Genomic DNA, 27,150 nt, shown 5'->3' with positions numbered 1-27,150 from the left:
GGGTCCTAATGGTTTTTTTTTTTTGGATCTTGATGGTGCTGCTGAGGTTTTTTGGGATTCTGAGGGTCCTAATGGGGTTTTTTGGAGATCCCAAGGGTTCTTTGGGGTATTTTTGGGGATCCTGGACGTCCTGCTGTGGTTTTTTGGGGATCTTGATGGTGCTGCTGAAATTTTTGGGATCCTGAGGGTTCTTTTGGGGGGGTTTTGGGATCCTGGAGGTCCTGCCATGGTTTTTTGGGATCTTGGAGGTCCTGCCATGGTTTTTTGGGATCCTGGAGGTTCTGCCATGGTTTTTTGGGATCCTGGCGGTTCTGCCATGGTTTTTTGGGGATCTTGAGGGTTCTTTGGGGGGTTTTTGGAGATCCTGAAGGTCCTGCCATGCTTTTTTGGGATCCTGAGGGTCCTGTTGGGGTTTTTGGGGATCCTGAAGGTCCTGCCATGTTTTTTGGGGGATCCTGAAGGTCCTGGTAGAGATTTTTGGGATCCTGAAGGTCCTTTTGGGCTTTTTTTGGGACCCTGAATGTCCTGGTGGACTTTTTTGGGATTCTGAGGGTTCTTTTGGCGGGTTTTTGGGATCCTGGAGATCCAGCCATGTTTTTTTTTGGGATCTCAAGGGTCCTGATGAGGTCTTTTGAGATCCTGAAGCTCCTGATGGGTTTTTTTGGGATCCTGGGGGTCCTGCTGAGGTTTTCTGGGATCCTGAAAGTCCTTTTGGGTGTTTTTTGGGATTCTGAGTGTCCTGCCATGGTTTATTTGGAATCACAGTGTTCCTGCTGGGGTTTTTTGGGATCCTGAGGGTCCTGCTGGGGTTTTTTGGGGATCCCCAAGGAACAAGGAACCCTTGGAATTCAGGATGGAGGAAGAGGGAGTTGATCCCTGCCCAGAAACCCAGGACAGGATCCCAAAACCCCCCGGATTATGGGAAGGGATAACTGGAGCTGGGGAATCTGCTGGAATCCCTGGCTAGGGATGTCGATCCCTAAAAAAAAAAAACCCAGGATCTCCAATCCCGGACAATTCCTCCATCCCCCTCGCTCCAGGGATGGGGATTCCCCGGAATGGGGGATCTTCCATCCCAAGGCGGGAATTCCGCCCTTCCCGCAGTGCTGATGAAGAAGCTGGACCACCCCCACATCGTGAAGCTGATCGGCATCGCTGAGGAGGAGCCCACCTGGATCATCATGGAGCTCTATCCCTACGGAGAGGTGGGATCCCCATCCCCACCCCGTTCCCGTTCTGGAGAGGGCAGGATCCATGGATCCTTGGAATGATGGAGTACAGGATCCATGGATCCTCATGGATGGAGAGGGCAGGATCCATGGATCCTTGGAATGGTGGAGTACAGGATCCATGGATCCTCATGGATGGAGAGGGCAGGATCCATGGATCCTCATGGATGGAGAGGGCAGGATCCATGGATCCTTGTAGGAATGATGGCGAGGGTCAAATCCCTGGATCCTCATGGATGGAGAGGGCAGGATCCATGGATCCTTGGAATGGTGGAGTACAGGATCCATGGATCCTCATGGATGGAGAGGGCAGGATCCCTGGATCCTCATGGATGGAGAGGGCAGGACACATGGATCCTTGTGGGAATGATGGAGATGAGAGGATCCATGAATCTTTATGGATGGACAGAGCAGGATCAATGGATCCTCATGGATGGAGAGGGCAGGATCCATGGATCCTCATGGATGGAGAGGGCAGGATCAGTGGATCCTTGGGATGATGGAGTACAGGATCCATGGATCCCGGTGGATGGGGAGGGCCGGATCCCGGCGTTCCCGGGCTGATCCCGCTGGGGCGGTGCCGTTGCAGCTGGGTCAGTACCTGGAGCAGAACCGGCTGGGCCTGGCCGTGCCCACCCTGGTGCTCTACGCGCTGCAGGTCAGCAAGGCCCTGGCCTACCTGGAGGCCGTCAACTGCGTCCACAGGTGAGTGCGGGATGGGGACGGGGCGGGGCCGGAGCCCGACGGAATTCCGGGATGGGCGGGGGGAGGGGGGGTCATGGAGGGAGGGTGGTGGGAGTGGGGGTGGGTGGGGAGGGGGGTGGAGTCTGTGGGGAGCTGTGTTGGCCGGGTGGGCGTGACTCTGCTCCATCCCATCCCATCCCATCTCCCTGCATCCCATCCCAAACCATTATCTCCATCCCATCCCATGGATCCCATCCCATCCCATCCCATCCCATCCCATCCCATCCCATCCCATCCCATCCCACCCCATTATCCCATCCCATGGATCCCATTGCATCCCATGGATCCCATTCAATCCCATTATCCCATCCCATCCCATCATCTAATTCTCCCATTATCCCATATCCCACATCCCATATCCTAAATCCCGTTATCCCATCCCATATCCTATTATCCCATATCCCATTATACCATTATCCCATCTGATATCCCATATCCCATATCCTAAATCCCATTTTCCCAAATCCCAAATGCCATTATCCCCTCTGATATCCCATTATCCCGTATCCCATATCCCACATCCCGTTAGCCCGTATCCCATGAATCCCAAATCCCGGGGACATCACTGTCAGGAACATCCTGGGGGCCTCTCTTCTCCATTATCATATCCCATTGTCCCACATCCCATATCCCACATCCCCTATCCCATATCCCATATCCCATATCCCATATCCCATATCCCATATCCCCTATCCCATATCCCATATCCCACATCCCATATCCCATATCCCATATCCCCTATCCCATATCCCATATCCTACATCCCCTATCCCCTATCCCATATCCCATATCCCACATCCCCTATCCCACATCCCATATCCCATATCCCATATCCCACATCCCATATCCCATATCCCATATCCCATATCCCCTATCCCATATCCCATATCCTACATCCCCTATCCCCTATCCCCTATCCCATATCCCCTATCCCACATCCCATATCCCATATCCCATATCCCATATCCCATATCCCACATCCCATATCCCATATCCCATATCCCATATCCCACATCCCATATCCCACATCCCATATCCCATATCCCCTATCCCATATCCCCTATACCATATCCCATATCCCACATCCCATATCCCATATCCCATATCCCATATCCCACATCCCCTATCCCATATCCCACATCCCATATCCCATATCCCATATCCCATATCCCATATCCCACATCCCACATCCCATATCCCATATCCCATATCCCATATCCCATATCCCATATCCCCTATCCCATATCCCACATCCCACATCCCACATCCCATAACCCACATCCCACATCCCACATCACATATCCCATATCCCACATCCCATATCCCCTATCCCACATCCCATATCCCAAATCCCGTTATCCCAAATCCCAAATCCCAAATCCCGAATCCCACGGCTCTCCAATCCCAGGGACATCGCCGTCAGGAACATCCTGGTGGCCTCCCCAGACTGCGTCAAGCTGGGCGACTTCGGCCTCTCCCGCTACATCGAGGACGAGGAGTACTACAAAGGTGGGATCCCGTGGGATCGGGGATCCCGCGGATCCCTCGGGATGGCGGCAGTGGGGGCGGGGAAAGGTGGGATCGGGATCATTTCCGGGTCATTCCAGCCTCCATCTCCCGCCTTCCCATCAAGTGGATGTCGCCGGAATCCATCAACTTCCGGCGCTTCACCACGGCCAGCGACGTCTGGATGTTCGGTGAGAGCTGGGAGCGGCGGGATCCCGGGATCCGGAGGGGGATCACAAGTTTCAGAGGGGGATCCCGGGATTCAGCATTGTGGGGTGGGATCTTGGGATTTGGAGGGGTATCCCAGGATTCAGAAGGGGATCTCGGGATTCAGAGGGGTATCCTGGGATTCGGAGCAGGATCCTGGGATCGGGAGAGGGATCCTGGGATTAGGAGGGGGATCCTGGGATTCAGAACAGGATCCTGGGATTCAGAGTGGGATCCTGGGATTGGGGGGGGATCCTGGGATTCGGAGGGGGATCCTGGGATTCGGAGGGGGATTCTGGGATTTGGAGGGAGATCCTGGGGTTCAGAGAGGGATCCTGGGATTCAGAGAGGGGATCCCAGCATTCAGAAGGGGATCCAGGGATCCAGAGGGGGATCCTGGTATTCAGAGGGGGATCCCAGAATACAGAGGGGGATCACGAGATTCAGAGAGGGATCCTGGGATTCGGAGAGGAATCCTGGGATTCAGCATCGTGGGGTTGGATCCTGGGATTGATCCGCTTCCTAAGGTGTGGAAAGGGATCCTGGGATTGATCCGCTTCGAGTGGAACGAGGTGGAATTCTAGGATTTATCCTCTTCCCATGGGGTAGAGCAGGATCCTGGGATTTTTCCGCTTCCCACAGCATGGAGCAGAATTCCAGGGTTGATCCCTTTCCATGGCATGGTCTGGGATCCTGGGATTCCCCTGATTCCCATGGCATGGAGCAGAATTCCAGGGTTGATCCCTTTCCCATGGCCTGATCTGGGATCCTGAGATTCCCGTGATTCCCATGGCATGGAGCCGAATTCCAGGGTTGATCCCTTTCCCGTGGACAGGGATTCTGGGATTCCCCTGATTCCCATGGCATGGAGCAGAATTCCTGGGTTGATCCCTTTCCCATGGCATGGAATGGGATTCTGGGATTCTGGGATTCCCACAGCATGGAGCAGAATTCCAGACCTGACCCCTTTCCCATGGCATGGAGCAGAATTCCAGGACTGATCCCTTTCCCATGGCATGGAGCAGAATTCCCAAATTGATCCCTTTCCCATGGCATGGAGCAGAATTCCAGGACTGATCCCTTTCCCATGGCATGGAGCAGAATTCCAGGACTGATCCCTTTCCCATGGACAGGGATCCTGGGATTCCCATGATTCCCACGGCATGGAGCAGAATTCCAGGGTTGATCCCTTTCCCATGGCATGATCTGGGATCCTGAGATTCCTGTGATTCCCATGGCATGGAGCCGAATTCCTGGGTTGATCCCTTTCCCATGGCATGATCTGGGATCCTGGGATTCCCCTGATTCCCATGGCATGGAGCAGAATTCCAGGGTTGATCCCTTTCCCGTGGACAGGGATTCTGGGATTCCCCTGATTCCCATGGCATGGAGCCGAATTCCCAAATTGATCCCTTTCCCATGGCATGGAATGGGATTCTGGGATTCCCCTGATTCCCACGGCATGGAGCAGAATTCCCAAATTGATCCCTTTCCCATGGCATGGAACAGAATTCCCGAATTGATCCCTTTCCCATGGCATGGAGCAGAATTCCAGGACTGATCCCTTTCCCATGGCATGGAGCAGAATTCCAGGACTGATCCCTTTCCCACGGTCTGGGATCCTGGGATTCCCCTGATTCCCACGGCATGGAGCAGAATCCCTGGGTTAACCTCTCCAAAAAAAATCCCGATCTCCAACCCCTCAAAGCGCCACCAGATCCCAAAAAAACCCCCCAGGAAGGGGCGGACTCCCAGGAATTCCTTTGGTCTGAGCTTGTGCCGGTGGATTCCCGCAGCCGTGTGCGTGTGGGAGATCCTGAGCTTCGGGAAGCAGCCGTTCTTCTGGCTGGAGAACAAGGACGTGATCGGAGTGCTGGAGAAGGGGGATCGGCTGCCCAAGCCCGACCTCTGCCCGCCCGTCCTCTACACGCTGATGACGCGCTGCTGGGACTACGACCCCGGGGAACGGCCCCGGTTCCAGGAGCTGGTCTGCAGCCTCAGGTGGGCCGGGAATGCTGGAGGATCCATGGAAAGGGTGGGAATGTTGGGGAGAAAAGCTGGGAAAAGCTTGGGATCAGGAGTTTTTAGGGAAAGGTTTGAGTTTTGCTGGGAAGCGAAACTCTCCCATTCCAAAGGGTCTCCAAGGTTTGTCCAAGCTCGAATTCCAGGAGCTGCTCTGCAGCCTCAGGTGGGCCTGGAATGCTGGAGGATCCATGGAAGGGGTGGGAATGTTGGGAGGAAAAACTTGGGATCAGGAGATTTCATGGAAAGGTTTGGGTTTTGTTGGGAAGCGAAACGCTCCAGCTCCAAAGGGTCTCCAAGGTTTGTCCAAGCTCGAATTCCAGGAGCTGCTCTGCAGCCTCAGGTGGGCCTGGAATGCTGGAGGATCCCTGGAAGGGGTGGGAATGTTGGGAGAGAAAAGCTGGGAAAAGCTTGGGATCCGGAGTATTTATGGAAAGGTTTGGGTTTTGCTGGGAAGCGAAACTCTCCAACTCCAAAGGGTCTCCAAGGTTTGTCCAAGCTCGAATTCCAGGAGCTGCTCTGCAGGCTCAGGTAGGCCTGGAATGCTGGAGGATCCATGGAAAGGGTGGGAATGTTGGGAGGAAAAACTTGGGATCGGGAGTTTTTATGGAAAGGTTTGGGTTTTGTTGGGAAGCGAAACGCTCCAGCTCCAAAGGGTCTCCAAGGTTTGTCCAAGCTCGAATTCCAGGAGCTGCTCTGCAGCCTCAGGTGGGCCTGGAATGCTGGAGGATCCTTGGAAGGGGTGGGAATGTTGAGGAGAAAAAAACTTGGGATTGGGAGTTTTTAGGGAAAGGTTTGGATTCAGAGACTTTCCTGGGAAGTGATCACTCCCATTCCAAAGGGTCTCCAAGGTTTGTCCAAGCTCTAACTCCAGGAGCTGCTCTGCAGCCTCAGGTGGGCCTGGAATGCTGGAGGATCCATGGAAGGGGTGGGAATGTTGGGGGGGAAAAGCTGGGAAAATTTTGGGATCAGGATTTTTATGGAAAAAGTTTGGGTTCAGAGCCTTTCCCGGGAATCCAAACCCTCCAAAGGGTCTCCAAGGCTGGGAATTCTGGAGTGGGATGGAGAGGTGGGAATGTGGAGGAAAAATCTGGGAAAAACTTTGGAATCAGGAGATTTTATGGAGAAGTTTGGGCTTGGAGGAGCCTTGGAGACCCTTTGGAAGGGGATGGGATTGGAAGGGCTTTGCTTCCCGGGAAAAGGTCTCCAAAGGATCTCCAAGGCTCCTCCAAGCCCAAATTCCAGGAGCTGCTCTGCAGCCTCAGGTGGGCCGGGAATGCTGGAGGATCCCTGGAACGGAATTCCCACCCGGAATTCCCGGGACGGTCACCTGGGTGTCCCCTCCCCGCAGTGACATCTACCTGATGGAGAAGGAGCTGGCCCAGGAGCAGGAGAGGAACAACCGACACCGCCCTCCCAAAATCCTGGAGCCGCCGGAATTCCAGGAGCCGCCCCCCAAGGTCGGGATGGGGGCGGGAACTGCGGCGGGACGGAAATTTTGGGATTTCCCGGATGGGATCCGGAGGAATTCCCGCCCTTTTTCCCCTCCTCGTTCCCACAGCCCAGCAGGCCCATGTACAAGCCGCCATCCCAGAATAATCTCCTGGCTCCCAAGCTGCAATTCCAGGTGAGGAATTCCAGGATTTGAGGGAGATCCTGGGAATTCTGGTGGAATTCTCGGGTTGGTTGAGGTCAGAAAGGCTCTTGGAGATCTTGGGGTCCAACCACTACCAGCCCCCAAAATCCATCCGGGAATTTTGGGGGTTCATCCACCCCTCTCCAGGCCTGGATGGGTTTTCCATGCAGGAATTGTTCCTGACATCCCAAAATATTCCCAAAATATCCCAAAATATCCCAAAATATCCCAAATATCCCCAAAATATTCAAAATATTCCCCCAAAAATCCAGAATATTCCAGAATATCCGAAAAATTTCCAGAATATTCCAGAATAGGTCAAAATGTCCCCAAATATTCAAAAATATAAAAAAAAAAATCCCAAAAATTCCAAAAAATATCCCAAAATATTACCAAAATCCCAAAATATTCCAAAAATTCCCCCCAAATTCCAGAATATTCCAGAATATTCCAAAATTTTCCCCAAATATTCCAGAATTTCCCAAAATAATCCAGAAATTCCCAAAATATTCCAAAAAATCCCAAAATATCCCAGAATATTCCAGAATATTCCAGAATATCTGAAAATATCCCAAGATATTCCAAAAATCCCTGGAATATTCCAAAATATTCTGAAATATTCCAAAATATCCCAGAATGATCCAGAATATCCCAAAATATTCCCAAAATATCCCAAAATATTCCAGAACATTCCAGAATATCCCAAAATATCCCAAAATAGTCCAAAATACCCCCAAATATCCCACAATATTCCAGAAATTCCCCAAACATCCCAAAATATCCTAAAATATCCCAAAATATACCAAAAAATCCCAAAATATTCCAAAAAATCCAAAAATTTTCCAGAATATTCTGAAATATCCCAGAATATTCCAAAATATTCCCCAAATATTCCAGAATATTCCAGAATATCTGAAAAAATTCCAAAATATTCTGAAAATACCCTAAAATATTCCAAGATACCCTCAAAATCCCAAAATATTCCACAAATTCCCAAAAAATTCCAGAATATTCCATGATATCCAAAAGTATCCCAAAATATCCTAGAATATTCAAAAACTTCCCAAAATATCCCAGAATATCCCAAAATATTTCAAAAATTTCCCCCAAAATTCCAAAACATTCCAAAATATCCCAGAATATTGCAGAATATCCCAAAATACCCCAAAATATTCCAAAAATTCCAAAAATATTCCAGAATATTTCAGAGTATCCCAAAATATCCCAAAATATTCCAAAATATGCCCAAATTCCGAAATATTCCAAAAATTCCCAAAAATATCCCCAAATATCCCAGAATATCTGGAAATGTCCCCAAAATATTCCAAAATGTTCCAAAAATTCCCCAAAAATTCCAGAATATCCCAAAATATCCCAAAATATCCCCAAAATATTAAAAATATTCCCAAAATTTCCCGAAATATTCCAAAATCCCCCCAAATATCCCACAATATTTTAAAAATTCCGAAAAATATCCCAAAATATTCCAGAATATCCCCAAAATACCCCAAAATATCCCCAAAATTCCCCAAAATTTCCCCGAATATTCCAGAATATTCCCACAATATCCCCCCAAATCCCCCAAGGCCACTTCCAGGCCCACCCCCAACCCCCATCCCGGCGTTCGGCTCCCGGATCCCTTCCCGCTCTGCGCCTCGGCCCGCGCGCTCACGCTCCGTCCGTCCGCGTGTCCATCCGTTCATCCGCGTGTCCGTCCATCCGCGTGTCCGTCCGTGTGTCTGTCCGTCCGTCCATGTGTCCCTCCGCGTGTCCATCCGCGTGTCCGTCTGTCCATCCACCTGTCCGTCTGTGTGTCCGTCCATCTGTCCGCGTGTTCACCCGGGTGTCCATCCGTGTGTCCGTCCGTCTGTCCATCTGTCCATCCGCGTGTCTGTCCACGTGTCCATCTACGTGTCCGTCTGTGTGTCCGTCCGTCCGTCCACGTGTCCGTCCGTGTGTCCCTCCGTGTATCTCTCTGCCTGTCCATCCGCGTGTCCGTCTGTCCGTCCGCCTGTCCGTCCGCGTGTCCTTCCGCGTGTCCATCTGTGTGTCTGTCCGCGTGTCTGTCCGCGTGTCTGTCTGCATCTGTCCGGGTGTCCATCCACGTGTCCGTCTGTGTGTCTGTCCGTGTGTCCGTCCATGTGTCCCTCCACGTGTCCCTCCATGTGTCCGTCCGTGTGTCCGTCCATCCATCCGCATGTCCCTCTGCGTGTCTGGGTGTCCATCCACGTGTCTGTCCGCGTGTCCATCCGTGTGTTTGTCTGTCCGTCCATTTGCATGTCTGTCCACACATCCATCCGCGTGTCCGTCTGTGTGTCCGTCCATCCATCCATGTGTCCCTCCACGTGTCCCCTCCGCGTGTCCGTCCACGTGTCTGTCTGTCCCTCTGCGTGTCCATCTGCGTGTCCTTCTGTGTGTCCATCCATCCGTCCGCGTGTCCATCCATGTGTCCGTCCGCATATTCGTCTGTCCGTCCACGTGTCCCTCCGCGTGTCCCTCCGCGTGTCCCTCCGCGTGTCCCTTCGCATGTCCCTCTGCGTGTCCCTCCGTGTGTCCCTCCGTGTGTCCCTCCGTGTGTCCCTCTGTGTGTCCCTCCGCGTGTCCCTCCGCGTGTCCCTCCACATGTCCTTCCGTCCCTCCACGTGTCCCTCCGCGTGCCCCTCCACGTGTCCGTCCCTCCACGTTTCCCTCCACGTGCCCCTCCGCGCGTCCCTCCACTTGTCCCTCCACGTGTCCCTCTGCGTGCCATCCCTCCGTGTCTCCCTCCGCGTGTCCCTCCGCGTGTCCCTCCACGTGTCCCTCCACGTGTCCCTCCGCGTGTCCGTCCGCGTGTCCCTCCGCGTGTCCCTCCGTCCCTCCGCGTGTCCCTCCGTCCCTCCGCGTGTCCGTACGTCCCTCCGCGTGTCCCTCCGCGTGTCCCTCCGCGTGTCCCTCCGCGTGTCCATCCGTCCGTCCGCGTGTCCGCCTGCGTGTCCGTCCACTTGTCCCTCCGCGTGTCCCTCCTCGTGTCCATCCGCGTGTCCGTGTGTCCCTCGCCGTGTCCCTCCGTGTGTCCATCCCTCCGCGTGTCCCTCCATGTGTCCCTCTGCGTGTCCCTCCGCGTGTCCCTCCACGTGTCCCTCCGTGTCTCCCTCTGCGTGTCCCTCCGCATGTCCCTCCACGTGTCCCTCCGCGTGTCCTTCCGCGTGTCCGTCCCTCCGCGTGTCCCTCCGTGTGTCCCTCCATGTGTCCGTCCCTCCATGTGTCCCTCCGCGTGTCCCTCCACGTGTCCGTCCCTCCGCGTGTCCCTCTGCGTGTCCCTCCACGTGTCCTTCCGTCCCTCCACGTGTCCCTCCGTCCATCCACGTGTCCCTCTGCGTGTCCTTCCACGTGTCCGTCCCTCCGCGTGTCCCTCCGCGTGTCCCTCCACGTGTCCCTCCGCGTGTCCCTCTGTGTCTCCCTCCGCATGTCCCTCCGCATGTCCCTCCACGTGTCCCTCTGCGTGTCCTTCCGCGTGTCCGTCCCTCTGCGTGTCCCTCTGCGCGTCCCTCCCCGTGTCCCTCCGCGTGTCCCTCGCGTGTCCCTCCGTCCCTCCCCGTGTCCGTACGTCCCTCCGCGTGTCCCTCCGCGTGTCCCTCCGCGTGTCCCTCCGCGTGTTCCTCTGCGTGTCCCTCCGCGTGTCCGTCTGCACTAACCCCTCCCGGGGCTCCTGTCGCCGTGGCCGTTCCCGGACCATTCCCAGCTGCCGGAGGGGCTCTGTGCCAGCTCGCCCGCCCTCGCCAGCCCCGCCGAGTTCCAGAGCCCGGCGCGCTCCCGGCGCTCGCCGCCCCCCGGCCGCCACCACGGCTTCAAGAGGCGCAGCGTCAGGGTAAGGCCGGGGTCGGCGTCCGGGGGATTCCCCATCCTCAAAACCCGTCCCCTTGTTGGGATCCACTGGCATCCGATTCCCGTTGGGATCTGGCACCTGGAGGTCTTCCCAATCCTAACAACCCATCCCGGTTTTGGGATCGATTTCCCGTTGGGATTTGGGATCCAGAGGCCTCTCCAATCCACAAAAAAATCGTCCCATTGTTGGGATCCACTGGGATCCGATTCCCATTGGGATCTGGCACCTGGAGGTCTTCCCAATCCTAACAACCCATCCCAGTTTTGGGATCGATTTCCCGTTGAGATTTGGGATCCGGATGCCTCTCCAATCCTCAAAAATTGTCCCATTGTTGGGATCCATTGGGATCTGATTCCCGTTGGGATTTGGCACCTGGAGGCCGTCCCAATCCTAACAACCCATCCTGTTTTTGGGATCGATTTTCCGTTGGGTTTCGGGATCTGGAGGCCTCTCCAATCCTCAAAAATTGTCCCATTGTTGGGATCCGTTGGGATCCGATTCCCGTTGGGATTTGGGATCTGGAGGCCTCTCCAATCCTCAAAAATTGTCCCATTGTTGGGATCCGTTGGGATCCGATTCCCGTTGGGATTTGGGATCTGGAGGCCTCTCCAATCCTCAAAAATTGTCCCATTGTTGGGATCTATTTCCCATTGGGATTTGGGATCTGGAGGAATTCCCAATCCTATAAATCCATCCTGTTGTTGGGATCCACTTCCCATTGGGATTTGGGATCTGGAAGAATTCCCGATCCTCAAAAATTTCCCCCTTTTAGGGATCGATTTCCCATTGGGATTTGGCACCTGGAGGCCTTCCCAATCCTAACAACCCATCCCGTTTTTGGGATCGATTTCCCGTTGGGATTTGGGATCTGGATGCCTCTCCAATCCACAAAAAAATCATCCCTTTGTTGGGATCCATTGGGATCTGATTCCCACTGGGATTTGGCACCTGGAGGTCTTCCCAATCCTTAAAATCCATCCCATTTTTGGGATTGATTTCCCACTGGGATTTGGGATCTGGAAGCCTTCCCAATCCCAAACCCCCATCCCGTTTTTGGGATCGATTTCCTGTTGGGATTTGGGATCCGGAGGAATCCCCAATCCCAAACCCCCATCCCGTTGTTGGGATCGATTTCCCGTTGGGATTCGGGATCCGGAGGAATCCCCAATCCCAAACCCCCATCCCGTTTTTGGGATCGATTTCCTGTTGGGATTTGGGATCCAGAGGAATCCCCAATCCCAAACCCCCATCCTGTTTTTTTTTTGGGATCGATTTCCCGTTGGGATTCGGGATCCGGAGGAATCCCCAATCCCAAACCCCCACCCCGTTTTTGGCTTCCGCTTCCCGCCGCCGCTCCCCGCTGCTCCCTGCTGGATCCCTTGGAGCCTCAAATCCCCTTCCCAACGGATCCCACCCCCACCTTTGGGATCTCCCCCTGCTTTCCCCACCCCATATCCCGGAATTCCCAAAAAACCAATGACCCCAGAATGGGGAAATTCCGGAGGGGGATTTTTCCAGCCCGTGGGGATCCCAAGATTTCTCCTGGGAGTTGGGAATGCCGTGGTTGCCTCTCCTCACTGGAATTTCCCTCTTTCCCCCTCATTTCCCCACTTTTTCCCCCATTTTTTCCCATTTCCCCCATTTTTTCCCATTTTCTCCTCTTTTTGCCCCATTTTCTCTCCCCCTTCCCCCTTTTTCTCCTCCATTTTTCCCCCTCTTTTCCCTTTTCCCCTTTTTTTTCCCTTTCCCCCCTTTTCCCACCTTTATCTCCTTTCCCTCTTTTCCCTCTCTATTCCCATTTCCCTCTTTTCCCCCATTTTCTCCCCATTTTCTCCTCCATTTTCCCCTTTTTCCCCTTTTTCCCCCATTTTCTCCCCATTTTCTCCTCCAATTTTCCCATTTTCAACCCTTTTTGCCCCATTTTCTCTCCCCCTTCCCTCCCTTTTTCTCCTCTATTTCCCCCCTCCTTTTCCCCCTTCCCCTTTTTTCCCTTTTCTCCCCTTTTTTCTCCTTTTCCCACCTTTATCTCCTTTCCCTCTTCCCCCCTCTATTCCCATTTTCCCCCTTTCCCCTTCCCCCCCTTTTCCCATTTTCTCCTCCTTTTCCCTCCTTTCCCCCCACCACTCTCGCCTTCTCCCTTTTCTCCCCTTTTTCCTCCTTTATCCCAAATTTCCCCCTTTTATCTCATTCCCCCTTTTTCTCCTCAATTCCCCATTTCCCCCCTTTTCCCCCTTTCCCCCCTTTTCCCTTTTCCCCTTTTCCCCCTTTTCCCTTTTCCCCCCTTTTCTCCTTTTCCCTTTTCCCCCATTTTCCCTTTTTTCCATTTCCCCTTCCCCTCTTTCCCCCATTTTTTCTCCTTTTCCCTTTTTTCCTCTTTTTCCCTTTATCCCCATTTCCCCTTTTTTCCTCCTTTTCCCCTTTCCCCTTTTCCCCCTTTTCTTCCCTCCCCTTTTCCCCCATTTCCCCCATTTTCCTCCTTTTATCTCTTTTCCCCTTTTCCCCATTTCCCCTTTTCCCCCATTTCCCCTTTATTCCCCATTTTCCCTTCCCCTCTTTCCCACATTTCCCCCTTTTCCCCATTTTCCCACCTTTTCCCCATTTTCCCCCCTTTTTCCTCCTTTCCCCCCTTTCCCTCTTTATCCCATTCCCCCTCTTTTTCTCCTCTTTCTCATTTCCCCCTTTTTCCCCCTTTTTCCCCCTTTTCCACCTTTTTTCTCCTTTTTTTTCATTCCCCTTTTCCCATTTCCCCTTTTCCCTTCATCCCCATTTATCCCCATTCCCCCCTTTTTCTCCTTTTTCCCTTTCCCCTTTCCCCATTTTCCCTCCTTTATCCCCATTTCCCATTTTTTTCTCCTTTTTCCCTTTCCCCCCTTTTTCCTCCTTTCCCCTTTTCCATTTCCCCCTTTTTTCCCATTTTCCCCTTTTCCCTTTATCCCCATTTCCCCTTTTCCTCCTTTTCCCTTTTCCCCCTTTCTTCCCGCCCCCTTTTCCCCCTTTTCCCTCCTTTTCCCCGTTTTTCCCTTTTCTTCCCTTTATCCCTTTCCCCCTTTTCCCATTTTTCTCCTTTTCCCCCTTCTTCCCCTTTATCCCACTTTTGTCCCTTTTTTCTCCTCTTTCTCATTTCCCCCCTTTCCCCCTTTTCCCTCTTTTTTCCCCTTTCGTCTCTTTTCCCATTTTTCTCCCTTTTCTCCCCATTTCCCCCTTTTTCCCTTTCCCCTATTCCTTTTCCTTTTCCTTTTTTCCTCTCTTTCCCCTCTTTCCCCTTTCCCTCTTCCCTTTTTTCCACATTTTCCCCTTTTCCCTTTATCCCCATTTATCAACATTTTCCCCCCTCACCGCCAATCAATCAATCAATCAATCAATCAATCCCTCACTGCCAATCAATCAATGCCTCTCTGCCTATCAATCCCTCACTGCCATTCAATCAATCAATCAATCAATCCCTGACTGCCAATCAATCAATCCCTGACTGCCAATCAATCAATCAATCCCTCACTGCCAATCAATCAATCCCTCACTGCCAATCAATCAACCAGTCAATCCCTCACTGTCAATCAATCAATCAATCAGTCAATCCCTCACTGCCAATCAATCAATCAATCAATCAGTCAATCGCTCACTGCCAATCAATCAATCAATCCCTCACTGCCATTCAATCAATCAATCAATCAATCAATCCCTCATTGCCAATCAATCAATCCCTCACTGCCAATCAATCAACCAGTCAATCCCTCACTGTCAATCAATCAATCAATCAATCCCTCACTGCCATTCAATCAATCAATCAATCCCTCACTGCCAATCAATCAACCAGTCAATCCCTCACTGTCAATCAATCAATCAATCAATCAGTCAATCCCTCACTGCCCATCAATCAATCAGTCAATCGCTCACTGCCAATCAATCAATCAATCAGTCAATCCCTCACTGCCAATCAATCAATCAATCAATCGCTCACTGCCAATCAATCAATCAATCCCTCACTGCCATTCAATCAATCAATCAATCAATCCCTCACTGCCAATCAATCAATCCCTCACTGCCAATCAATCAACCAGTCAATCCCTCACTGTCAATCAATCAATCAATAAATCAATCCCTCACCACCAATCAATCCCTCACTGCCAATCAATCAATCAATCCCTCACTGCCAATCAATCCCTCACTGCAAACAATTAATCAATCAATCCCTCACCGCCAATCAATCCCTCACTGCAAACAATCAATCAATCAATCCCTCACTGCCAATCAATCAATCAATCAATCAGTCAATCCCTCACCGCCAATCAATCAATTCCTCACCGCCAATCAATCAATCAATCAATCCCTGCCAATCAATCAATCAATCAATCCCTGCCAATCAATCAATCCATAGATTCCCTCCCTTCCAGGAGGATTTCCAGCGTCCCTCCAGCCGGGAGGAGGCGCAGCAACTGCTGGAGCCAATCAATCAATCAATCAGTCAATCCCTCACTACCAATCAATCAATCAATTAATCCCTGCCAATCAATCAATCAATCAATCAATCAATCCCTATCAATCAATCAATCGATGGATTCCCTCCCTTCCAGGAGGAGGATTTCCAGCGTCCCTCCAGCCGGGAGGAGACGCAGCAGCTGCTGGAGCCAATCAATCAATCAATTGATCAATCCCTCCCTGCCAATCAATCAATCAATCCCTGCCAATCAATCAATCGGTTTCCCGGCATTCCCTCCCTTCCAGGAGGAGGATTTCCAGCGTCCCTCCAGCCGGGAGGAGGCGCAGCAACTGCTGGAGCCAATCAATCAATCAATCAGTCAATCCCTCACTACCAATCAATCAATCAATCAATCAATCCCTGCCAATCAATCAATCAATCAATCAATCCCTATCAATCAATCAATCGATGGATTCCCTCCCTTCCAGGAGGAGGATTTCCAGCGTCCCTCCAGCCGGGAGGAGGCGCAGCAGCTGCTGGAGCCAATCAATCAATCAATTGATCAATCCCTCCCTGCCAATCAATCAATCAATCCCTGCCAATCAATCAATCGGTTTCCCGGCATTCCCTCCCTTCCAGGAGGAGGATTTCCAGCGTCCCTCCAGCCGGGAGGAGGCGCAGCAGCTGCTGGAGCTGGAGCGGCTGCGGGTGGAGCAGGCCATGGAGCGCCAGCAGAAGGAGATGCTGGAGGATCACCGATGGCTCCGCCACGAGGTCCAGAGCCTGGTGAGACCTCCCAGCATCCCAACAATCCCTCGGGAATCGACCCCCAGTGGGATCGGGTGGGATCACCTCACGGATCCGATGGCTCGCGGTTCTCCTGGGTTGGATCCATCCCCATCCTGACTCCTCCTGTAGAAGGAATTTCGGGATCCAGGGGCTTCCCTGGGAATTGGGGACTCCAGGCAGGGTCTCCCTTCCCTTTTCCATCCCCAAATCCCATAAAAATCCCTCGGGATGGATCCTGAGTGTCCTTGATCCCAGAATCCCGGGATGGTTTGGGATGGGATCCATGGACCTTCAATCCCATCCCAGGGACACTTCCCCCCATCCCAGGCTGATCCCAACCCACCCTTGGACACTGCCAGGGATCCAGGGATTCTCTGGGAATTCCAGCCCAGCCAGGAATCCCTTCCCAAGATCCCACCATCCCAAGCTCCCCTTTCCCACTGGAAGCCATTCCCTGGCTCCTGCCCCTCCAGCCCTTGCCCAAATCCCAGCTCTCCTTTCCCTCTGCAAAAGGCTCCAAGGATTCCCTGCATCCTTCCCTGATCCAGCTGCGCATTCCCAGCTCTCCCAGCCTGGCTTTGCATCCATCCCCATCCCAATTCCTCCTGGAGAAGGAATTTCGGGATCCAGGGGCTCCGTGATCCAAAGGAGTATTTGGAATTTTGGGCGACTTTAAACCGTTTTCACTTGCACTTTATTATTATTTATTTATATTTTCCAAATGGGATTTTTTCCCCTTTTCCCCTTTTTCCCCCATTTTTCCCAATTTTTCCCCATTTCCCCCTCCTCACACCATCTCCTCCTGCTTTCCCAGGATCCCAAGGTGTTCCTGAACAACAACATTCCCCCGGTGAGTGATCCCAGACATCCCTGGAAAATCCAACCCCACTTTTTTGGCGGCATCCTTCCCAAAATTCCAGCAAGGAATGGCGACACTTCGTCCCTCCATCCCAAATTTTGAAGCTCTTCCTCCCTCCATCCCAAATTTTGGGGCTCCTCCACCCTTTATCCCAAATTTTGGGGCTCCTCCTCCCTCCATCCCAAATTTTGGGGCTCCTCCAACCTCTATCCCAAATTTTCGGGCTCCTCCTCCCTTTATCCCAAATTTTGGGGCTCCTCCTCCCTCCATCCCAAATTTTGGGGCTCCTCCAACCTCTATCCCAAATTTTGGGGCTCTTCCTCCCTCCATCCCAAATTTTGGGGCTCCTCCTCCTCCATCTCATATTTTGGGGCTCCTCCTCCCTTTATCCCAAATTTTGGGGTCTCTAATTCCCGCTTTTCCTCCCCTCTCAGCTGCTCCCGGAGAAGGAGTCGGATTACAGTGAGTTCCCGCCGATTCCCACCCCGCAATTCCCACCCGGAAACCTCGGGAATGTTTCCCCTGCATCCCCCCCACCAGTGAAATTCCCTTTTTTCCCCCAGTTGGGAAAATTTGGGATTGGGATCCCTCGGGAAGCTGGGATGGGGGCGGGGGAGGGTTGGGGTGGGGGCGTGGCGCAGATCCCGGGGTTTCGCTGCGTTCCCGCCTTTTTCTGGAATCTTCCGGAATGATTTTCCCTCCTTTTCCCAGCGCAATTCACGGGGCCCCCCCAGAAGCCTCCAAGACTTGGGGCTCAGGTAAGACCCGGGTGGATCCCCAGATCCCTCTGGGATCCACGGGATGGGAATTTCCTGGCCGTTCCCAGCTCCAGAGGGATCGGGATCGGGATCGAGGGTGGGGCCGACTGGGAAATCCCAAAGAATTCCAGGATGGTTTTGGGTGGGATGGGACCTTCAAGGTCATTCCAGGGAATCACCTCCCACGATCCCGGGCTGATCCAACCTTTCCTTGGGCATTCCCAGGGATCCAGGGATTCTCTGGATCCAGGAATTCCTGCCCAAGATCCCAAGATCCCCAAATCCCGACCCTCTGGCCGTGGTGGGAGCCATTCCCTGTCCCGCCATTCCAGGCCCTTTTCCCAAATCCCTCTGGATTGGATCCATCCCCATCCTGGTTCCTCTCCCAGAAGGAATTTCAGGATCCAGGGGCTTCCCTGGGAACTGGGGACTCCAGGCAGGGTCTCCCTTCCCTTTTCCATCCCCAAATCCCAGAAAAATCCCTCGGGATGGATCCTGAGTGTCCTTGATCCCAGAATCCCGGAATGGTTTGGGATGGGATCCATGGACCTTCAATCTCACGATCCCAGGGTGATCCCAACCCACCCTTGGACACTGCCAGGGATCCAGGGATTCTCTGGGAATCCCAGCACAGCCAGGAATTCCTTCCCAGGATCCCACAATCCCAGGCTCCCCTTTCCCAGGGAATTCCCTCCATTCCCAGCTCTCCCAGCCTGGGGTTGCATCCAGCCCCATCCCAATTCCTCTCTGGGATGGAATTTTGGGATCCAGGGGCTTCCCTGGGAATTGGGGGACTCCAGGCAGGGTCTCCCTTCCCTTTTCCATCCCCAAATCCCATCAAAATCCCTCAGGATGGATCCTGAGTGTCCTTGATCCCAGAAACCTGGGATGGTTTGGGATGGGATCCATGGACCTTCAATCTCACGATCCCAGGGTGCTCCAGCCTTTCCTTGGACACTGCCAGGGATCCAGGGATTCTCTGGGAATTCCAGTCCAGCCAGGAATTCCTTCCCAGGATCCCACAATCCCAGGCTCCCCTTTCCCAGGGAATTCCCTCCATTCCCAGCTCTCCCAGCCTGGGGTTGCATCCAGCCCAATCTCAACTCCTCTCTGAGAAGGAATTTTAGGATCCAGGGGCTTCCCTGGGAATTGGGGACTCCAGGCAGGGTCTCCCTTCCCTTTTCCATCCCCAAATCCCATAAAAATGCCTGGGGATGGATCCTGAGTGTCCTTGATCCCAGAATCCCAGAATGGTTTGGGATGGGATCCATGGACCTTCAATCTCATCCCAGGTACACTTCCCATGATCCCAGGGTGATCCCAACCCACCCTTGGACACTGCCAGGGATCCAGGGATTCTCTGGGAATTCCAGCCCAGCCAGGAATTCCCTCCCAAGATCCCAAGGGAAGGAACCTCCCATCCCACCCCATCCCACGGGCACAGAATTCCCTTCTCCAAGTCTCTCCAAGCCCCATCCCACCTTTCCAAAGGACGGGACCACCACAACCCCCGTGGAGTTTCCCCCCCCCGGTTTTTCCCGGGATTTCTGATCCCGTTATCCCGATTTTCCGTCAGTCCATCCAGCCGGCGCCCACGGCCAACCTGGACCGCACGGACGATCCGGTCTATGGGAACGTCATGGATCTGGTGCGGGCCGTGCTGCAGCTGAAGAACGAGATCGGCCAGGTGCCGCCCGAGGGATACATCCTGGTGGTCAAGGTGGGCCGGAATTCCCTGGGAATTCCCCAGGAGAGGGAACGGGGAGGTGGGAATCGGGCTCCTGATTGGCTGCTGCCATCGTGGGAAGGGGGCGTGTCCATGAGAAGGGGGGATTCCCGCATTTCCGGCTGCTCCGTCGGGTCCTTGGATCCATGGTGGGAGCAATCCCAGCATTCCCAGCTCCTCCTTGTGATCCTTGGATCCATGGTGGGAGCAATCCCAGCATTCCCAGCTCCTCCTTGTGATCCTTGGATCCATGTTGGGAGCAATCCCAGCATTCCCAGCTCATCCTTGGGATCCTTGGATCCATGGTGGGAGCAATCCCAGCATTCCCAGCTCATCCTTGGGATCCTTGGATCCATGGTGGGAGCAATCCCAGCATTCCCAGCTCCTCCCTTGGATCCATGGTGGAATCTCCAACACTCCCAGCTCCACCCTTGGCTCCTTGGATCAATGGTGGGAGCAATTCCCGCATTCTCAGCTCCTCCTTGGGATCCTTGAATCCATGGTGGGAGCGATTCCCACATTCCCAGCTCCTCCTTGTGATCCTTGGATCCATGGTGGGAGCAATCCCAGCATTCCCAGCTCCTCCTTGTGATCCTTGGATCCATGGTGGGAGCAATCCCAGCATCCCCAGCTCCTCCCTTGGATCCATGGATCCATGGTGGAATCTCCAACACTCCCAGCTCCACCTTGGGATCCTTGAACCAATACCCAGCTCCACCCTTGGCTCCTTGGATCCATGGTGGGAGAGTCTCCAACACTTCCAGCTCCTCCTTGGATCCATGGTGGGAGCGATTCCCACATTCCCAACTCCTCCCATATTCCTTGGATCCATGGTGGGATCAACCCAAGCATTCCCAGCTCCACCCTTGGCTCCTTGGATCAATGGCGGGAGAGTCTCCAACACTTGCAGCTCCTCCTTGGGATCCTTGAACCAATTCCCAGCTCCATCCTTGGATCCTTGGATCCATGGTGGAGTCTCCAACATTCCTTGTTCTTCTGTTGGGTCTTTGGATCCATGGTGGGAGCAATCCCAGCATTCCCAGCTCCTCCCTTGGATCCATGGTGGGAAAGTCTCCAACACTTGCAGCTCCTCCTTGGGATCCTTGAATCCATGGTGGGAGCGATTCCCACATTCCCAGCTCCTCCTTGGGATCCTTGAACCAATTCCCAGGTCTTCCTTTGGATCCTTGGATCCATGGTGGAGTCTCCAACATTCCCTGTTCTTCTTTTGGGTCTTTGGATCCATGGCGGGAGCAATCCCAGCATTCCCAGCTCCTCCCTTGGATCCTTGGTGGGAGAGTCTCCAACACTTCCAGCTCCTCCTTGGGATCCTTGAATCCATGGTGGGAGCGATTCCCACATTCCCAGCTTCTCCTTGGGATCCTTGGATCCATGGTGGAATCTCCAACACTTCCAGCTCCTCCTTGGGATCCTTGAACCAATTCCCAGCTCCTCCCATGGGTCTTGTGATCAATGGTGGGAGCAATTCCCACGTTTCAAGCTCTTCCCTCGGATCGTTGGATCCATGGTGGAATCTCCAACATTCCCAGCTCTTCCCTTGGTCCTTGGGATCCCTGGTGGGATCAATTCCCACATTCCCAGCTCCTCCTTGGCTCAACGCTTGGAGATTCTCCCACCACTCCCCTCTCCCGGCGGGAACCCTCCCTTCAGCCACCCAAACTATTCCCACCGGGAATCCACCCCTGGGTCCAACCCTGGATCCATCCTTGGATTCACCCCTGGATCCATCCTCGGATCCATTCCTGGATCCATCCTTGGACCATGCTTGCATGCACCCCTGGATCACCCCTGGATCTATCCAAGATCCATGCCTGGATCCATCCTTGGATCCACCCCTGGATCCATCCAAGATCCATCCCTGGATCACCCCTGGATCTATCCAAGATCCACGCCTGGATCCATCGTCAGATCCATCCCTCAATCCATCCCAACCCTTCCACCCCTGGATCCACCCCTGGATCCATCCCATGATCCATTCTCAGATCCACCCCTGGATCCACCCCTGGATCACACCCAGATCACCCCTGGATCTATCCAAGATCCACGCCTGGATCCATCCTCAGATCCATCCCTCAATCCATCCCAACCCTCCCACCTCTGGATCCTGCCCTGGATCAACGCCCAGCTCCATCCCAACCTTTCCATCCCCGGATCCACCCCTGGATCCATCCTTGGATCATCCTCGGATCCATCCCAACCCTTCCACCCTGGATCCACCCCTGGATCCTTCCCTGGAACCATCCTCGAATCCATCCTCAGATCCTTCCCTGGATCCATCCCAACCCTTCCATCCTTGAATTCACCCCTGGATCCTTCCCTGGATCCATCCCTCAATCCATCCCAACCCTTCCCTCCCTGGATCCATCCTCGAATCCACTCCTGGATCCATCCCAACTCTTCCACCTCTGGATCCACCCCTGGGTCCATCCTGGATCCATCCAAGATCCATGCCTGGATCCACCCCTGGGTCCATCCTTGGATCCACCCCTGCAACCACCCCTGGATCCATCTCTGGATCCTACCCTGGAACCATCCCTGGATCCATCCAAGATCCATCCCTCAATCCATCCCAACCCTTCCATCCCTGGATCCACCCCTGGATCCACCCCAACCCTTCCACCCCTGGATCCACCCCTGGGTCCATCCTGGATCCATCCAAGATCCATGCCTGGATCCATCCAAGATCCATGCCTGGATCCACCCCTGGGTCCATCCTTGGATCCACCCCGGGCTCCATCCCAACCCTTCCACCGCTGGAACCATCCTCGAATCCACCCCTGGATCCATCCTTGACTCCATCCCAACCCTTCTATCCCCGGATCCACCCCTGGATCACCCCCAGCTCCATCCCAACCCTTCCATCCCTGGATCCACCCCTGGATCCACCCCTGGATCCATCCCTCAATCCATCCCAACCCTTCCACACCTGGATCCACCCCAACCCTTCCACCCCTGAACCCACCCATGGATCACCCCTGGATCCACCCAAGATCCACCCATGGCTCCATCCCAACCCTTCCATCCCTGGATCCACCCCTGGATCCTTCCGTGGAACCACCCCTGGATCCATCCCTGGATCTATGCCTGGATCCACCCCCGGATCCACCCAAGATCCACCCATGGCTCCATCCCAACCCTTCCATCCCTGGATCCACCCCTGGATCCTTCCGTGGAACCACCCCTGGATCCATCCCTGGATCTATGCCTGGATCCACCCCCGGATCCACCCAAGATCCACCCATGGCTCCATCCCAACCCTTCCACCCCTGGATCCACCCCCGGATCCACCCAAGATCCACCCATGGCTCCATCCCAACCCTTCCATCCCTGGATCCACTCCTGGATCCTCCCCCAGCTCCATCCCAACCCTTCCACCCCTGGATCCACCCCTGGATCTATGCCTGGATCCACCCCCGGATCCACCCAAGATCCACCCATGGCTCCATCCCAACCCTTCCATCCCCAGATCCACCTCTGGATCACCCCCAGCTCCATCCCAACCCTTCCATCCCTGGATCCACCCCTGGATCCACCCCTGGATCTATGCCTGGATCCACCCCCGGATCCACCCAAGATCCACCCATGGCTCCATCCCAACCCTTCCATCCCCAGATCCACCTCTGGATCACCCCCAGCTCCATCCCAACCCTTCCACCCCTGGATCCACCCCTGGAACCATCCTCGAATAAACCCCTAGATCACCCCCAGCTCCATCCCAACCCTTCCACCCCTGGATCCACCCCTGGATCTATGCCTGGATCCACCCAAGGATCCACCCAAGATCCACCCATGGCTCCCCCCACCCCTCCCCCCGCAGAACATCGGCCTGTCCCTCCGCAAGCTGATCGGCAGCGTCGACCACGTCCTGCCCGACCTCCCGCCCTCCTCCCGCACCGAGGTACGAACACCCCCGCCCCGCCACGGCTCCAACATTCCCAAAAAACCCCGGAATTCCCCCCAAAAAAATCCCCCCTCTCCTCCCAGATCGAGGGCACCCAGAAGCTCCTCAACAAGGACCTGGCCAACCTCATCGGCAAGATGCGCCTGGCCCAGCAGAATTCCGGCACCTCCCTGGGCGCGGAATTCCGCCGGCAGATGCTGACGGCCTCGCACGCCCTGGCTGTGGACGCCAAGAACCTCCTGGATGCCGTGGACCAGGCCAAGCTCCAGGCACGGCTGGTCAAGCCCTGCTCGGAATGACGGAAAGTTCCGGAAAAAAGCTCCGGAAAGTTCCGGAAAGTTCCGGAACCGGTTTCTCCGTTGTTTTTTTTTTGGGGGGGGTTTTCCCGCTCTTCTTCCTCCTCCTCCTTCCCGTTTTTCCTCCTCTTCCTCGCCCTCCTGCCGCTGCAGCCGCCGCGTGTGTGTCCAAGTGTCGCGTCGCGCTTCGGGAGGTTGGAGGCATCTCGGGGGGGTTTTTTCCTTGGGGAAAAAAATGGAGGTTTTGGGGGTTTTTCTTTGGGAAAAATGGAGGTTGGACAAAAATGGAGGTTGGACAAAAAATGGAGGTTTTGGGGTTTTTCCTTGGAAAAAAAATTGAGGTTGGAAAAAATGGAGGTTGGACAAAAAATGGAGGTTTTGGGGTTTCTCCTTGGAAAAAATGGAGGTTGGAGAAAAAATGGAGGTTTTGGGGTTTTTCTTGGGAGAAATTGAGGTTTTGGGGTTTTTCCTTGGAAAAAAATGGAGGTTTTGGGGTTTTACTTGAAAAATTGAGGTTTTGGGGGTTTTTCCTTGGAAAAAATGGAGGTTGGACAAAAATGGAGGTTGGACAAAAAATGGAGGTTTTGGGGTTTCCTTAGAAAAAACGGAGGTTAGAGAATAAATGGAGGTTTTGGGGTTTTCCTTGGAAGAAATGGAGGTTTTGGGGGTTTTCCTTGGAAAAAAATGGAGGTTAGAAAAAATGGAGGTTGGACAAAAAAATGGAGGTTTTGGGGTTTTTCCTTGGAAAAAAAATTGAGGTTTTGGGAGTTTTCTTGGGAAAAATGGAGGTTTTGGAGTTTTACTTGAAAAATGGAGGTTTTGGGGGTTTTTCTTTGGAAAAAAAAATGGAGGTTGGACAAAAAATGGAGGTTTTAGGGTTTCCTTAGAAAAAATGGAGGTTAGAGAAAAAATGGAGGTTTTGGGGTTTTTCTTGGAAGAAATGGAGGTTTGGAGGTTTTCCTTCGAAAAAAATGGAGGTTTTGGGGTTTTACTTGAAAAATTGAGGTTTGGGGGGTTTTTCCTTGGAAAAAATGGAGGTTGGACAAAAATGGAGGTTGGAAAAAAATGGAGGTTTTGGGGTTTTTCTTGGAAGAAATGGAGGTTTTGGGGTTTTTCTTGAAAAATGGAGGTTTTGGAGTTTTACTCGAAAAATGGAGGTTTTGGGGGGTTTTCTTTGGAAAAAAATGGAGGTTTTGGGGGTTTTCCTTGGAAAAAAATGGAGGTTTTGGGGTATTACTTGAAAAATGGAGGTTTGGGGGGTTTTTCCTTGGAAAAAATGGAGGTTGGACAAAAATGGAGGTTGGACAAAAAATGGAGGTTTTGGGGTTTTTCTTGGAAAAAATGGAGGTTTTGGGGGTTTTCCTTGGAAAAAAATGGAGGTTTTGGGGTTTTTCCTTGGGAAAAAAATGGAGGTTTTGGGGTTTTTCCTTGGGAAAAAATTGAGGTTTTGGGGTTTTACTTGAAAAATGGAGGTTTTGGGGTTTTTTCCTTGGAGAAAATGGAGGTTGGACAAAAATGGAGGTTGGAGAGAAATGGAGGTTGGACAAAAAATGGAGTTTTGGGGTTTTTCTTGGAAGAAATGGAGGTTTTGGGGTTTTCCTTGGGAAAAAAAATGGAGGTTTTGGGGTTTTACTTGAAAAATGGAGGTTTTGGGGTTTTTTCTTGGTAAAAACGGAGGGTTTGGGATTTGCTTGGAAAAAATGGAGGTTTTGGGGGTTTTTCCTTGGAAAAAAAGTTTTGTGGGTTGGGTGGGGGATCCGGCGGGATCCATCTCGGCGCATCCAGGGATCCATCCTGGGATGGCCGCGGGCGGCTCGGCGGGACGGGGACCTGGAGCGTGCCGGGAGCCGAGGGCAGCACGGATTCTTTTTTTGGGGGGAAATTCCCGGAATTCGCCGTTTCCTTCTCCCCCCCTCGGAGGTTGGACAGAAGAATTTATTTCACGACGGCTTCCGGAACCTTCGGAATTTTGGGAGATCGGTGCCTCTTCCAGCCGCGTAATTCCCAAATTTTTGTGCTCCGGCGGGGTTCGCGCTTCCGGTTTTCCCCCGGCGTTTTTCCTGCAGTTTTTTTGTTGTTTTTTTGGGGTTTTTTCCCCCCAGCTGAGATAAACTGTGCGCCAAATCCTGCCCTGGCCTGTCCTTCCTGTCGTTCCCACCTGGAATTTCCTCGGGAAGAGGAATGGTTGGGATGCTCGGAGGCTTCTCGGGGTGGTGGGGTCAAGGGAACATTTGGGGGGACTCCAGAGTTTGGGGTGGTGGGATCTCATTCCATGGGTTTGGAGGGGCTGGAGAGTGTCCAGGGAAGAGAATGCAGCTGGGAAAAAATCCTGGGAAAAATCCTGGAAAAAATCCTGGAACAGAGGAAGATCCTGAGGGAGCTTCTGCCTCTGGAATTCCCTGTCAGGATGGTGGAGCCGGGTGGGATCGGGATCTTCAGCCAGCCCAGAGTTTGGGGTGGTGGGATCTCATTCCAAGGGTTTGGAGGGGCTGGAGTTGGGAAAAAATCCTGGGAAAAATCCTGGAACAAAAGGAGGATCCTGAGGGAGCTTCTGCCTCTGGAATTCCCTATCAGGATGGTGGAGCCAGGTGGGATCGGGATCTTCAGCCAGCCCAGAGTTTGGGGTGGTGGTGGGATCTCATTCCAAGGGTTTGGAGGGGCTGGAGCTGGAAAAAAATCCCAGGAAAAATCCTGGAAAAAAAGGAGGATCCTGAGGGAGCTTCTCCATCTGGAATTCCCTGACAGGAGGGTGGATCCAGGTGGGATCGGGATCTTCAGCCAGCCCAGAGTTTGGGGTGGTGGGAACTCATTCCAAGGGTTTGGAGGGGCTGGAGCTGGGAAAAATCCTGGAAAAAAAGGAGGATCCTGAGGGAGCTTCTCCATCTGGAATTCCCTGACAGGAGGGTGGATCCAGGTGGGATCGGGATCTTCAGCCAGCCCAGAGTTTGGGGTGGTGGGATCTCATTCCGAGGGTTTGGAGGGGCTGGAGCTTGGAAAAAATCCTGGGAAAAATCCTGGAACAAAAGGAGGATCCTGAGGGAGCTTCTGCCTCTGGAATTCCCTATCAGGATGGTGGAGCCGGGTGGGATCAGGATCTTCAGCCACCCCAGAGTTTGGGGTGGTGGTGGCCTCTCATTCCAAGGGTTTGGAGGGGCTGGAGCTGGGAAAAAATCC

The 27,150-nt window shown here is 53.3% G+C and overlaps 1 protein-coding gene across 50 annotated transcripts in view; it reads left to right on the top strand.

Annotated features, from left to right (window-relative positions):
* Positions 1-26,105, top strand: part of PTK2B (protein tyrosine kinase 2 beta) — a 61,760-nt gene extending 35,655 nt beyond the window's left edge. For 5 of the 50 annotated variants that reach the window (XM_059837269.1, XM_059837217.1, XM_059837266.1 and 2 more), the window contains exons 17-32: positions 1,105-1,205; positions 1,819-1,934; positions 3,382-3,482; positions 3,581-3,670; positions 5,483-5,687; positions 7,060-7,168; positions 7,270-7,335; positions 11,066-11,191; positions 16,266-16,412; positions 17,230-17,265; positions 17,709-17,736; positions 17,986-18,032; positions 19,609-19,752; positions 23,597-23,677; positions 23,764-24,557; positions 24,605-26,105. In XM_059837269.1, coding sequence (XP_059693252.1) covers positions 1,105-1,205; positions 1,819-1,934; positions 3,382-3,482; positions 3,581-3,670; positions 5,483-5,687; positions 7,060-7,168; positions 7,270-7,335; positions 11,066-11,191; positions 16,266-16,412; positions 17,230-17,265; positions 17,709-17,736; positions 17,986-18,032; positions 19,609-19,752; positions 23,597-23,677; positions 23,764-23,979 — 1,613 coding nt within the window. In that variant the 3' untranslated portion in view covers positions 23,980-24,557; positions 24,605-26,105. Of the gene's footprint in view, positions 1-1,104; positions 1,206-1,818; positions 1,935-3,381; positions 3,483-3,580; positions 3,671-5,482; positions 5,688-7,059; positions 7,169-7,269; positions 7,336-11,065; positions 11,192-16,265; positions 16,413-17,229; positions 17,266-17,708; positions 17,737-17,985; positions 18,033-19,608; positions 19,753-23,596; positions 23,678-23,763; positions 24,566-24,604 lie in introns of all 50 variants that reach the window. The other 45 variants (XM_059837264.1, XM_059837265.1, XM_059837259.1 and 42 more) reach the window with 45 other exon arrangements.
* Positions 26,106-27,150: the final 1,045 nt, after the last annotated feature.

The sequence above is a fragment of the Haemorhous mexicanus genome (genome assembly GCF_027477595.1).
Source record: "Haemorhous mexicanus isolate bHaeMex1 chromosome 3 unlocalized genomic scaffold, bHaeMex1.pri SUPER_3_unloc_2, whole genome shotgun sequence".
NCBI lineage: Eukaryota > Metazoa > Chordata > Aves > Passeriformes > Fringillidae > Haemorhous > Haemorhous mexicanus.
Note: the sequence above shows the minus strand (reverse complement) of the source record. Positions and strands in the feature narration are given on the sequence as shown.